General features: G+C 35.2%; 1 protein-coding gene across 1 annotated transcript in view; it reads left to right on the top strand.

The window, feature by feature from the left end:
• LOC121384726 (protein shisa-5-like) overlaps positions 1–7,043 on the top strand; it is a 7,605-nt gene extending 562 nt beyond the window's left edge. Inside the window, exons 1-3 of the mRNA XM_041515246.1 lie at positions 1–558; positions 3,998–4,255; positions 6,551–7,043. The exon at positions 1–558 is cut by the window's left edge and continues 562 nt beyond it. Coding sequence (XP_041371180.1) covers positions 522–558; positions 3,998–4,255; positions 6,551–6,708 — 453 coding nt within the window. The 5' untranslated portion in view covers positions 1–521 and the 3' untranslated portion in view covers positions 6,709–7,043. The remainder of the gene's footprint in view (positions 559–3,997; positions 4,256–6,550) is intronic.
• The last annotated feature ends 6,477 nt before the right edge of the window (positions 7,044–13,520 follow it).

The raw sequence follows: 13,520 nt of genomic DNA, 5'->3' as shown, positions 1-13,520 counted from the left end.
TTTTGGGGATTATTGAGTTAATGTTTAAGTACTTGGTGTTTAGCCAGGATGGCTATATACGGTGATTTGACACGTGAAGTCAGTGACTTCAATTTGCAATGTTTTCAATATATAGGAATTATAAACTAAATTAAATTCTAGAGACGGTACCGTAGCTTTAAATTATATGTCCGAAATGTCACGATTTGTTGCGAAAATATCCGATGATTTCCGAATGACATGTGACGCACATCCGTCGATAACACGGAAGTGACAGAATCACTTTTGTAAATAAACTGTGCGACTTTTTCTTTTGTTTGTGTTTTAGTAATGTATGGTGGAAAATGTGACTTTATTAACCCAAGAAATATTCCACGATAGTCAACTGTGATTGCTTTAAGGAATATGTAAATACGCTGTGTTCTTCATGATTTACTTGTAAAGTTTTGTAAACAAATAAAAAGAAGAGCTTCACTGCCTCAGGCTTCAGCTTCGAAGTCCAATCGCCAAAAAAAGAGAAGAACTTGAGAAGCAAAACGAAGATGTCTGACATCAGTCACAGAGACGATTTTCCAGACTGTAAGTTTCAAGTTATATGTTCTGGTGTTTATATTAAGGCAACTCTTCAAAAATTCCCACAGTTCTATATAATATATAATTATAGACAAAACCACATAGCCATAGGCCTATCCTCGCTGTATGGGTTTTGATGCAGATAAGCAACGATTAATGTTAGTTCATCAAGATTAACCTCACGTGCAAGCACAACTGCGAGGTTTATCTTGCCTAGCCATTCCGCCATTAGCTGTTTCTGGACCGGTTCCGAGGAATTTTGCTCGGAACGAAATTGCGGTCAAAATAATGATTACCATCACATTTTCCCACCCTAATCGTATATTGTGATCTATTTCGAGCTCACTGAGACCAAGAAATACTTACTTTGAAACGATCTTCATTTTGAATTAAAGGAAAAAAGTCCGACTTTACCGAGTGGATTCTAGCAGTCACTTTCTAGCAGACAATTTCAGGTGACACACATGGCAACGTTCTAAACACCGGACTCGTGATCAATCGGACAACTTCGTAAATAGCGAAATGTTCCGACTGCACAATGATGTCAACAAATTTCATTTGTTTTTGCTGCTAGGACTCTGAACGCACATGGCAAATAATTTAATACTTAGACGTATTCAATCAGTCGCCACACCAACATGTTGGTCGCATTGGTGACCATTTTGGTCGCAACGTAGAACACTGTAATGTATATATATAATTAAAATATAAACATTAAATTCAATATATAGTGAGAGTTTTAGTTTTAGCTTACATGTGCATGCTGTAATATTCTAACCTTTTTAATGTGGTATGTATTTTGACGATGAACATCCAGATAAGTTGTGAATGACCAATATTCATGAAAAACAACTCTAAACAACTGGAAACGATGTGTGGTGGTCCATAAATTCCATATTAATAATACACGTCAAAAATATCACAATTAAAATACATTTTAACCAGATTGTCACATGTAAACCATATATAGCCCAGTGCAAACATAGTCGCTATTTGTACATTGATAGGGTGGGAGTAAATCTAACAGCCATTCGAAACTTTTTTGTTTGTTTATTATTAGTATTATTCAAAAGAATGTCCACTTTACATTTCATGTGAAATAGATATTATTTTAAGATGTAATATGCACTTGAACGTCGTTTAATCCTGACCCAATATAATCGTATGTAGTGCATATAAAATAAAGACAGGGGACATAGAGGTGATCTAATTGCCTTGTGTTTATTTCAATAGTAGCAGATGAAAATGTTTCTTGCAGCAGGTGAGTAAAATTTATTGAGAAAATTTGGAGATAGAGGGATGTTTACGTATGTTAAAAAAGTGCCTTACGGAAAATAGTACATGGCATTTTTAATTGTTTATATTTACTGCAAACTGGCAATTTGAAAACATTGCATTATTCTTATCAACAAAAAATACTTCCATCAACAAAAATTTCTGCATTTGACGTCATAGCTTTTCTTTGAAACACAATTGCTATTTAAAGATAGCGCGCCAAGATACACACCGCGTCATAATACATACTGAGACGATACCAGTTGTTTTGCCATGTTATTGTGCACACAAGTTTATAGTGCGCAAGAATTGGTCTAAATCTTGCGCAATATATTTCATTCTATTTCAACTTATTTTCGTGCTTATATCCAATTACGATTCAAGCATGCTGTCCTGGGCACACACCTCAGCTATCTGGGCTGTCTGTCAAGAACACTGGGTTAGTGGTTAGTGAGAAAGAAGATGGTGTAGTGGTCTTACACCTACCCATTAAGTCGTTAAAACTCGTTCTGTTTGGGAGCTGGTACCGGGCTGTGAACCCAGTACCTACAAGCCTTATGTCCGATGGCTTAACCACGACACCACCGAGGCCGGCACCGGGCTGCGAACCCAGTACCTACCAGCCTTATGTCCGATGTCTTAACCACGACACCACCGAGGCCGGTTACGCACTATAAACTAATCCTGGCTAAGGGCTTAACGACATTCTGGTAAACATATACTGCAAGATTGTTTATCACACATATGTTCAGTTAAAGATTTTTGTACTGCCCGGTCAGAATTGTCTTTGTTACTAGTCTATGGTAAGATTAAATGGGTATACTATGTAATAATTGTATTTCAGAGTAGCCCGAGTATTCTGTTATTGGAGAGATAGACAGCCATTTGGACAATTATAATCACTCTCTACCGTCAAGGACAACTCTTATAAATAACAAAAAACACAGAATTCAGCCAACCACCGGATAGACAATGATTCCCGCTTTAATACAACAGTAATATTGTTTGACGTAAAATACATTTATATTGATAAGTTTTTAGTTCATTGATTAATCATTAATGCATTCCCTTTTAACAATGTTTCGGTTAAATACATAGGTGCTGTCAGTGAACTAAAAAATTATATAGTTTTATATTTAACGTCAAACATCCATGTAGGATTATTATTGCATTTGAGTGGAAATCTTTATCTACTTGGTGGTAGGCAAACATCTCATGTTTTTCTTTCATTGCCATCAGAGAAAGATGTTAACCTTCCAAATGTCCGTATAGCTCTCAAATGGAAGAGTACTCAGTCTAGAGTACGGTAAAGATTAAGGGCTTCCTCGGGATTAAGTTCACATTCCACATTAGGGTTATAGTGTAGATTGGGGTTATAAGCTTATATCACATTGAATATTGTGCCTTAGCTGGTACATGGACACAGCTCAAAATATATTTTATGCTAAACAATATTAAAGGTAATTCTCAAGTTTGTACCCGGGGAAATTTTAGGGTCAGTGACTAATTTGTAAGTCCTATACAGGCAATATGTTGTTTTTAAAATTTAGATTATCCATATTGATTATCGATTACTATTTGACATTTTTTTTAATTGTGTAGCAATTACAGAAATTTGCATAGTAAATCATGACATGACCCAGGCCTTTGAGAATTGAAAATTTGTGCATACTTTTATGCAAAAATAAATTCATATAACCCGTTTAATTTTTACATATATGTAACCTGTTATGATCATGTAAGTGATCTCCTAAATTTAATGCTTGCAAAAAAAACCCAACCAAACTTCATTATAAATACTGGACTTGCATGAGCCAAATCTCATAATGAATTTTTTTTTTTGGGGGGGGGGGGGGGGATTAATTGCTCCCCTAAATTAGATTATGTGGAGCCATTTAAGATATTACCTTATAGAGCAAAGGTATTTAATAATCCTTTTTGTAATACTATTTTTAAAATTCACATGTTAAGGGAAGCTAAAAATTACTTTCCTTGAACTACCTTAATGTTGTAGTCTCAGGAAAGTGATGGAGTACCAGAGTGATATCTCACCTTAAATGATAATGTCTGGCAAGTGAAATATTCTTGCACTTTTCAGAGCTGTTTGAAGTTTGATTCTGAAGAAAATGTTCCAAGTTGTGCATCTTTTCCTTTTCACTTTTTTTCTCAGTTGAGACAGCAGCGAGGATAACGATTGGAACAATAATCGCCATTGTTTTTGCCATTGTGGCTCTGCTGGTGATCAGTATTATCGTCATTTGCTGCTGTGTATGTAGGAGACGAGCTACATCAAGTGGAACTGTGTACAGACCGGCCGTCCCCGTCTCTGCAGTAACCACGTCAACAACGTACCAAATGCCAGCGCCGTATTACCAACCTCAACCCTCTAACTACCCACCTCAAGGATACATGGTACCTGCTGGACAAGGTATTTATTTGTCAACCCTGGGCTTCTAGATTATGGTAGCCCCACTCCCATGGCTAGTGATATTCAATGTTGGGCTAGTAAATATTGCCATGCCCGATGGCTAGTGATTGTTTTGGTCAAATGTTGTAGTTAAGTCTATTTTGTACATATGAATATCCCTTCCCCACCCAAACCCCCCAATGTTAGTGTTTTTAAGATCCATTTCCCTGTTTAGGTGACATATCTGATTATTAATATTATTTAGTAAAATTTTATTAACTTAAAGTAAAGTAGGGCTAGTGAATTTTTAATTGTGGCTAGTAACTTTTTTAAATCACTGATCCCATGGCTAGTGGATTTGATAAACATTGTAGAAGCCCTGGGACTCAACTTCAGTTGTTTTCTCTTTCATTCAACCCAGGTGACACTTACATATTAAGTAGCTGTTTCTGAAGTAGTGTTGGGAATTGGTGAGAATTTCATCATCGGTTATAACTGATTTGCACCAACCAACCAAACAACTTTCGAACACACAATCAGTTAGAACAGAAACATGATTTGAATTATTTATAAGTACATGTACCATACACCTGTTTAAATTAATGCAAATTTAACCTATTATTATAGCTATTTAATATTTATTTCTTTATACATATTCCATTATCTAACTGGAGGAACAATTACAATTAACATTTTCAACGACAATCAATTATGGATTTAGGTTTTACATTGTATTCAGAACTTACAAAAGTCTTTTTAACCTTTTTGTGTCTGTGTTGGAATGACATCATGCTCTAGCTCTGCCTTTTTTTTGGGTGCCATATGAATAGCAGCAAGCAACATACCGTCACATCTTCAACATAATTAAATCACTGTGAAAGGATATTCATATATGCATTTATCCTGTAACACACCGGCCTCGGTGGCGTCGTGGCAGGCCATCGGTCTACAGGCTGGAAGGTACTGGGTTCGGATCCCAGTCGAGGCATGGGATTTTTAATCGAGATACCGACTCCAAACCCTGAGTGAGTGCTCCGCAAGGCTCAATGGGTAGGTGTAAACCACTTGCACCGACCAGTGATCCATAACTGGTACAACAAAGGCCATGGTTTGTGCTATCCTGCCTGTGGGAAGCGCAAATAAAAGATCCCTTGCTGCCTGTCGTAAAAAGAGTAGCCTATGTGGCGACAGCGGGTTTCCTCTAAAAAAAACAGTGTCAGAATGACCATATGTTTGACGTCCAATAGCCGATGATAAGATAAAAAATCAATGTGCTCTAGCGGTGTCGTTAAATAAAACAAACTTTACTTTTTTTTTATCCTGTAACTTACCCATGATATCCATGTCATAAACCCATGTGATAAGTTAGTGTATTAACCTGGTTAATAATGGTATGCAAATTGAAAAGTATATGCAAATTTGCAAGGTCTCTAGGTAATAATTTGTTGATGTCAATTGGTCATTTGTTTACAAGCCAACAAGACCTGTATACCTGAGCGTAATGTTTTCATACAATTTAATCAAACAAATTTGTGCTAATCGTGATGACTTTAACACTAATTTACTAAATATCAGGGCTAGCTCTGGCACTCGACAAATTCACCAATTGCGAATTTTGAAAGCAGATGGCGAATTTTGTTTTAATTTGGTGAAATAATTTCATGCAATAATTTTAAAGAAAATATCTGTCAAATTCTGCAATTTTTGAAGTTTTAACAGACAATTTGGCTAAAGGTTTTGCTCACTCAGAGCTAACCCTGAAGAGGTCAGCATGTTAGTATTTTATATTGGGCATGCATATTTTGGACATAAAGTTTTATCACCTTGACTTTGGTGTACATAATCTAAGTTCCTGTTGTGATCATCATGTTTTTTTGTAGTAATTAATTAACTCAAAATTAATTACATGCAAAACAAACAAGGTACATAGAGATACATGTACATGTTACATTGTACTTGCCTCAGAATCTAAAGTCAGCCGTTTTAATATATTGAAGCTCACATAAAATTTGTGCTGACCAGAAATTCCTCTAAAAGGCACTGAATATATTTTGGACACCCAAATAGCCACTGAGGTACAAACTACATGTAGATCTTGTTCTATTTTTTTGTGTGTGTTTTAGAATTAAAAAAACTATTCAAAAAATTTAAGACAATAAAAATTGGGGTGTTGATAAACCATCGATATGTTCATCCATCAGTTTGTTTCCAGACTTCTGTCTGTCTGTCCATCCATCCATCCATCCACCCACAAACTCATCCATTCATCATCCTGTTATAAGTTAATGATAAATGATTTGTTTTCTTCTACTTCAGCTCCACCTCCGTACCCCGGACCTCCCATACAACAGACGTATCCTCCCGTATCGGGAGGTGGTTACCCGCAGTACGATTACAAAGCTCAAGCCAGCTGTCCGCCTCCAGACACGGACGTTTTACAAAAAGCATCTGCACCTCCACCCGAGCCGTATTGAGACCCGTGGCTATGTGTGTCGACTTAACTCACTTGTGATATTCTGCTGTGGCTCACCTTGCTTTCTTTCTTATCAGTTAGTCACCCACATAACTGTGAAACAAGAATTTCGATCCATGCTCGATGGCTTTATTAGTCTGGGATCGTTTTGACTAAATACTGACTGTAAGGCTAAGCCGACCTCTAATGTGAAAACAGTTGAGGAGATTGAATAGTTGCTCCTCTAACTTAGATTATGGAGAACCCCGAGTGTCTTGTGATATCATAATTTATCTGCACAAGTTGATAAAAGTATGAAATTCGAGGCTTGCCAAGGATTTTTATACTTTTATCAACGAGTGGTGATAAATTATGATATCACAAGAGATGATGGGGGTTTTCTTTTTATCATCCATCATCATTCTTTTCATTTGCGACAATTGTAAACAACGTAAGTAATGAGGGTTAAATGTCACTATATTTGGCAGCGGTAGACTCGTTAACTAGCACAACGACAGTGATGTGACATCACTAATGGTAGGTTTAGTGCTGAAACATACACAGTGATGTAACAAAAGAAGTGATATCTCCTACAAAAGCCTTTAATGGATGATAAATTACTGATAGTAATCCTTTTGTAATACTTTAAACATACTGAGCACTTTTGTAATACATATACTTAAAAAAAAAAATTCACATGCTAAGGGGAGCTAAAAGTTAATCTGTGTGATCTACATGTAGTCTCTGGGAAGTGTTGCCTTCTCACTTTTGATATTCTGCTGTGGCTTGCCTTGCTTTCTTATCAGTTTTGTCATCCACATAACTGTAGAACAAGAATTTCAATCCATGCTTGACAATTTTAATAATCTGGGATCGTTTTGACTAAATACTTTAAGCCTAAGCAGACCTCAATACTAATATATATTTTTTACTATTATAACCGTTTTTGATAACTTAAATCATACTTTACTTAGATTTTATTGTTTAGATTATCAATTTACGTACATTCGAAGTGTTTTTGGACATCCTGTTTTTTTTAATATCACAAAATGCATTTCTCATATTTTTAAAAACGCATGTGCGTCTGAGAAGTAACAGTTATGGAGTCGAGTTTTGGTCTTTTTTAGAGGGTATTTCACCATTTCAAAGTCACAGACTCATGTTTCACTCAAATGTAACTTTATCCAAATGTGTTACAGGTTTGTAGATTAACTAAACAAAGTGTTAATTTTTATGGGTATGTCCCCTTTAATCCTTTTTTAAAATTTTAAATTCACGTTAAGGGGAGCTAGAAGTTAACCTCTGTGAACTAATCTCCGGGGTGTTTTTGGGAGCGAGAGTGATAGCTCCCCATAAATGGCACGGTCTGCCAAAGTAGGTGTCACAATTTGCAATTCTTAAATGGTGAAATCATTTTTGTTCATGATGGTCTAATTTTCATGTATATTTTGGAATAGTGTGATCAACGAATTTAAGAACATAACGAAAATATAATATAAAAATTTATGACAAAACCATTTCAGTCAACAAATTTTAAGTACCAAATGAATTGGGGATTTTTTTTTTTTTTTTAGCAAAACCATGAAAATTAAAACCCACGAAAATAAAAGATTTCATAGTAATTACAAATAGTACAAATGAGATAGTTTGAAATACATATTACATGTAAATACAAAAAGTAGGCCTATATATTTTTCTATTCTTACAGTGATAGATTTAATTGTAAAACAATAAGCGTCTGATATTGTATATGGCTCCAGTTTGTGAAGATATCTGCATTGATGTATTAAGCTGTGAAATGACTGGTAAAAAACAAAATGGCTGAATTCATGAACAAATCAAATGGCTAAATTATTTCTGCCGTTTTAAATTATATAAATTGGGAATAATATGTTATGTTACTATTGTTAGTAAGATTTTCGTTGAACATTGTTGACTTGACCTATTTTATTAGTTAATACAGTACAGCCATTTCTTATTCCTTTTTTCCATATGTTGGAAGTGATATATAGTTTTTAAAACTATAGTATACTTTCTTTTTTCACTTTGTATCTCACTGTACCAAAAAACGTTTGCATTAAAAATAGAATAATTATGAGAAAAACTGTAGTTGTGTCTATCAGTATAATACATGAATGATCAGAGCAATGTTAATGTGATGACATTTAATTTTATTTTAAGAAATACTTTTATATATAGGTTTTCCTTGATAATCTTAAATATATACTATCAGTGACTGAATATTAACATATATTATACGGTATAATGTACAGTTGTTCTTGTGAAGTGCTATTAATTAATTGAGTGTTATCTTTACGGTTAAGAGTAAAGATTGTCAAATGCTTAACAAATTTGCAGTCCTCGGCAGGTTTGAATCTCACTTTTGTAGACTTAAAAAAAAAAAAAAAAAAGGATTTAGCTCAGTCAGGAAAGCGCTTGCCTGGTGTGTTTGGGTCGTAGAATCAAACCTCTTCAGTAGACTCATTTTCTGATTGTTCTTTTGCTGTCCCAACCAGTGTCCCATGACTGGTATATCAAAGGCCATGGTATGTGCTGTCCTGTCTGTGGGAAAGTGCATATAAAAGATCCCTTGCTGCTAGCTAGTGGGAAAATGTGGCGGGTTTCCTCTGGTGTCTACCAAATGTGTCACATTCTGAAGCTTAACTATTTAATCAGTGTGCTCTAGTGGTGTAATGAAACAAAACCATCTTTAACTTTTATTTTATATATGTTGTATCAGTTTTCATCATATGTACATATTTATGTCTTCTTTCTTGATATGCTAATGGCTACACATCCAATGTTCTATTCTTGCCATTCTTCTGCTTGTAAAACTCTGTCTGTGTATACATGTTTCACTTCTTATTTCAATACTAAGCTCGGATGATCATGATTTATTTGACAAGTTACGTTTATATTTTTGCTTACATGTAGCGCACAGTTTGTTGAGTTCTATATTGCTTGACAATCAAACAACCCATTGACAAGTGCTTTCATCCACTAAAGATTCAAGGACATCTATAGCAGGATGGTACCGGCCTCGGTGGCGCAGTGATTAAACCATCGGACTACTGGCTGGTACAGGATTCTCTCTCACTAACCACTAACAACTAACCCACTGTCCTGGACAGACAGCCCAGATAGCTGAGGTGTGTGCCCAGGACAGCGTGCTTGAACCTTAATTGGATATAATGGGTAGGTGTAAGGCCACTGCACCCTATTCTCTCTCACTAACAACTAAGCAACTGTCCTGGACAGACAGCCCAGATAGCTGAAGTGTGTGTGTGTGCCGAGGACAGCGTGCTTGAACCTTAATTGGATATAAGCACGAAAATAAGTTGAAATGAAATGAAATAGCAGGATGGGCGGGGATATCCTGTTAGTTTTCTGCCCACGATGTGACATGCATCATTCTATGGATGTGACATACATGTACAAACCCAGGTCACAATATTTCATACAAACCATCATGCTGTAGCATGTGGGCTAAACAACTTTAATAAACGATACCACCAAAAGGTTTTGTTTTTGAACCTGCAAACAGTTGATTTTTCTTCAAGTAAGCAAACAATCTGTTAGTTATAGTCCATGCCATCCTCCTACAAAAATGTTGGGTTTTTTGTAAATAATTTGAGTTTGGTTTGACATAGAAGAAAAGTCGATCGACTCGGAGATCAATAACTTGTAGATTGTAGTAAATTCCATAGTATTAAAAAAGGTGTTCCCTGTGGGAAGGACTACATGTATATGTAAACATCATAAAAGGTTGTCTTCTGTGAATTTATTAACACTACTACTGTACCTGCATGGTTATGACATAAACCATACTAAAGATATGTTATAGCACTGTACTATGGATGTGACATAGAAACAATACTATAATTGTGACATGAACCATACTATGGATATAATATGAACCATACTATGTATGCAACATATAAACCATATTATGGATAAGACATATAAACCACACTATGGAACATAATAACTACATGTATACTATAAACCAAACTGTATCTTTTGAGTTGTGTCTTGGGTATTTTATGCTACACATAGATTAGTAGAATAAATTTAGTATATGTTTTTCTTCAAACAGATGAAGTATATAGCATTGACCGAGTTATCATTGGGTCTGGGTGTGAGCTGCCTCATACAAAAACCATGGAGCTGGGCTTGTAGATTATGGTATCCCCAATCCCATGGCTAGTGATATTCTATGTTGGGCTAGTAAATAACTACTATTGGCATGCCTGGCGACTAGTGGATTTAAAAAAAATTCTAGAAGCCCTCAAGGAGTATGCTGATCAAGAAGGCTTCAGAACCATTTTTTAAAACGTTACTGGGATGTGGGTTGGGGTTAGAGCACACCCACACACACACACAAAATCATGTCTTTGAAGAAAGTGCTAATGTATATGCAGGCCAGCCTGTGTAACGATCTGGATCTGATAATTTACTTGTCTATTAAACGAAAATAAAATTCGCCAACTGCTTTCAAAATTCGCAGTTGGCGAATATGGAGTGTGTCAGAGCTAGTCCTGGTGCTATGGTGTATTAAAAATGGTGGTGACAGGATTGTATGTTACTTGAAGGCAGTCGATAACTGTCAATAGAGATAACATGAGTTCATTAAAACTAGTTTTGTTTGTATTTTGCTTTAGTTAAATGTTAAAAAAATTATTAGGCACGGTTGCAACTTTAATGTGAGGTTTTTCTTCTTTATGGTTCAGATTAAAGCGTAACATTTTGCATTTTGGGGTGAAATGTTTTGAGATCAGCGTGTCCTTAATTTGGACAGGATTATTTTGGGGCACAATGATTATTGCCTTCACTTTGGTGCATTCTAAGGCTCAGACACTACAGATGATTGTTTTATTTTATTTTTAAAAAGCAGTTATCGGGCGATTTGAAAAGATGTTAAGATTGCTTCTTAGAGTAGAGCAGTATTTTTGACATTTATTATTAGTATTTTTAACAGTTCTATGGTATATTATAAAATATTGTACTTCCAGGCCAAAACCTATTGGTCCATTGCGATAAGTGATAGAATTTATTAATTTACACCTTTTTTGTTTGTCTAACTAAATTTTGAATATTTAATACATGTATTATATTTTTGGTGTACGTACTACATGTACCAAGTACCTTCTGAAAATAAACATGAGAAATATTTGCTTTTCATTTTTGTCTCGTTTATGTAGTGAAAAAGTGAGATATTGATATTATAGGGACATTCCTGAGTTTGATGCATTGTAAGATGATTCAGACTAATAAAATATTTCTATGATTAAACTTACATATTAAATATATTGTCTTGTTTAGAATATCAGTGTTTGTATATTCAATGTGTTTCTGGTCGTCTTAATATTTGCAAGAAGCCCAAACTGGATTTTGTCTTCAAATAATTTCGTACGTTCAAAAACAATATTTTAGGAAATAAAATTTAACCTGGTACAAATATTACAATGATCAGAAACACGCTTAATAAAGAGCCACTAATATTTCATGCAGAAAATATATTTGATATGTAATTACAATTGTTAAAAAGTCTGTTAGTTGATAACATCTGAGGCCATGTCAAAACATATACTGCATTTACATGGGAAGTGTTTAAATGCAGTTATTTTTTTTTTAAAGTTTAATTTATTCCAGTTCTGTCGGACAGATGTAAATGAAATATTCACAACATGAGGGTTTTTTCTTTTGTCATTAAAATTATTAATATTACAAATGATAAAAGAAAAAAAAATCAACAAACGATTGATATTCATCTTTTATTCAAGTCATCACACACATCCTCTCTTGTCAGTTATTCAGTTGAAGGTATTCCAGATTTTAAATTATCTGTACAGTATATCAGGAATTAAAAAAACAAAATCCAAGATTTTCCATCTTCGTCCAAAACTTACAATATGGTTTCGGCTGATGTTTTGCATACATTCTGAATGGGGGCTGCCATTTTAGACTTTTGGTCAACACTAGCCCTAGGGCCAAACTCCATACCAAACCAGTTAGACCACCAATATTAAAATTTCCAGATTTAAAAAAAATATTTTCGAAACCCACTTTCATCTCTTGATTATTTACAATTCTATATATAGAGGCTATAGTGTAAAGAAGCACTCCGATCACAGTGTAAACACATCATTATGCAAGTTATATTATTTGACCTCACAATAAAAACATTTGCTTCACATTTATGTTCATACTTAAGGTACTCTAAATAATGTTACTAATCTTCAGAATGCAGGGGTTTTTTTCCCCATGTAATAAAACCTGAATAAATATTACTGAAACAATCTTAAACAAGCATTCTGAGTACTGCTAAAGCCCAACAAATGTTCTCATCTCCTAAATTCAAGGGCCATAACTCTGGGGAAAATGGTTATATTGCCATAAAAGTCAAACTTATCTGTAACAGAACAAAGCTATACACAAAATATCTTGAGGCATTGCAAAACAAAGTCTTTAAAACTAAGTGGGATGGATGGATGGACACACACATAGGATGGTGACAAAGCCCATAGTTCCCTCAAATTGGACTGGTAGACAAAGCCCATAGTCCCTTCCAATTGGACTGGTAGACAAAGCCCATAGTCCCTTCCAACTGGACTTGTAGACAAAGCCCATAGTCCCTTCCAATTGGACTGGTAGACAAAGCCCATAGTCCCTTCCAATTGGACTGGCAGACAAAGCCTATAGTCCCCTCCTGTTGGACTGGTAGACAAAGCCTTTGGTCCCCTCCAATTGCACTGGTAGACAAAGCCTATGGTCCCCTCCTGTTGGACTGGTAGACAAAGCCCATAGTCCCTTCCAATTGGACTGGTAGACAAA

The sequence above is a fragment of the Gigantopelta aegis genome, chromosome 10, assembly GCF_016097555.1.
Source record: "Gigantopelta aegis isolate Gae_Host chromosome 10, Gae_host_genome, whole genome shotgun sequence".
Taxonomy (NCBI): Eukaryota; Metazoa; Mollusca; class Gastropoda; order Neomphalida; family Peltospiridae; genus Gigantopelta; species Gigantopelta aegis.
This window is presented reverse-complemented; position numbering and strand designations above follow the sequence as displayed.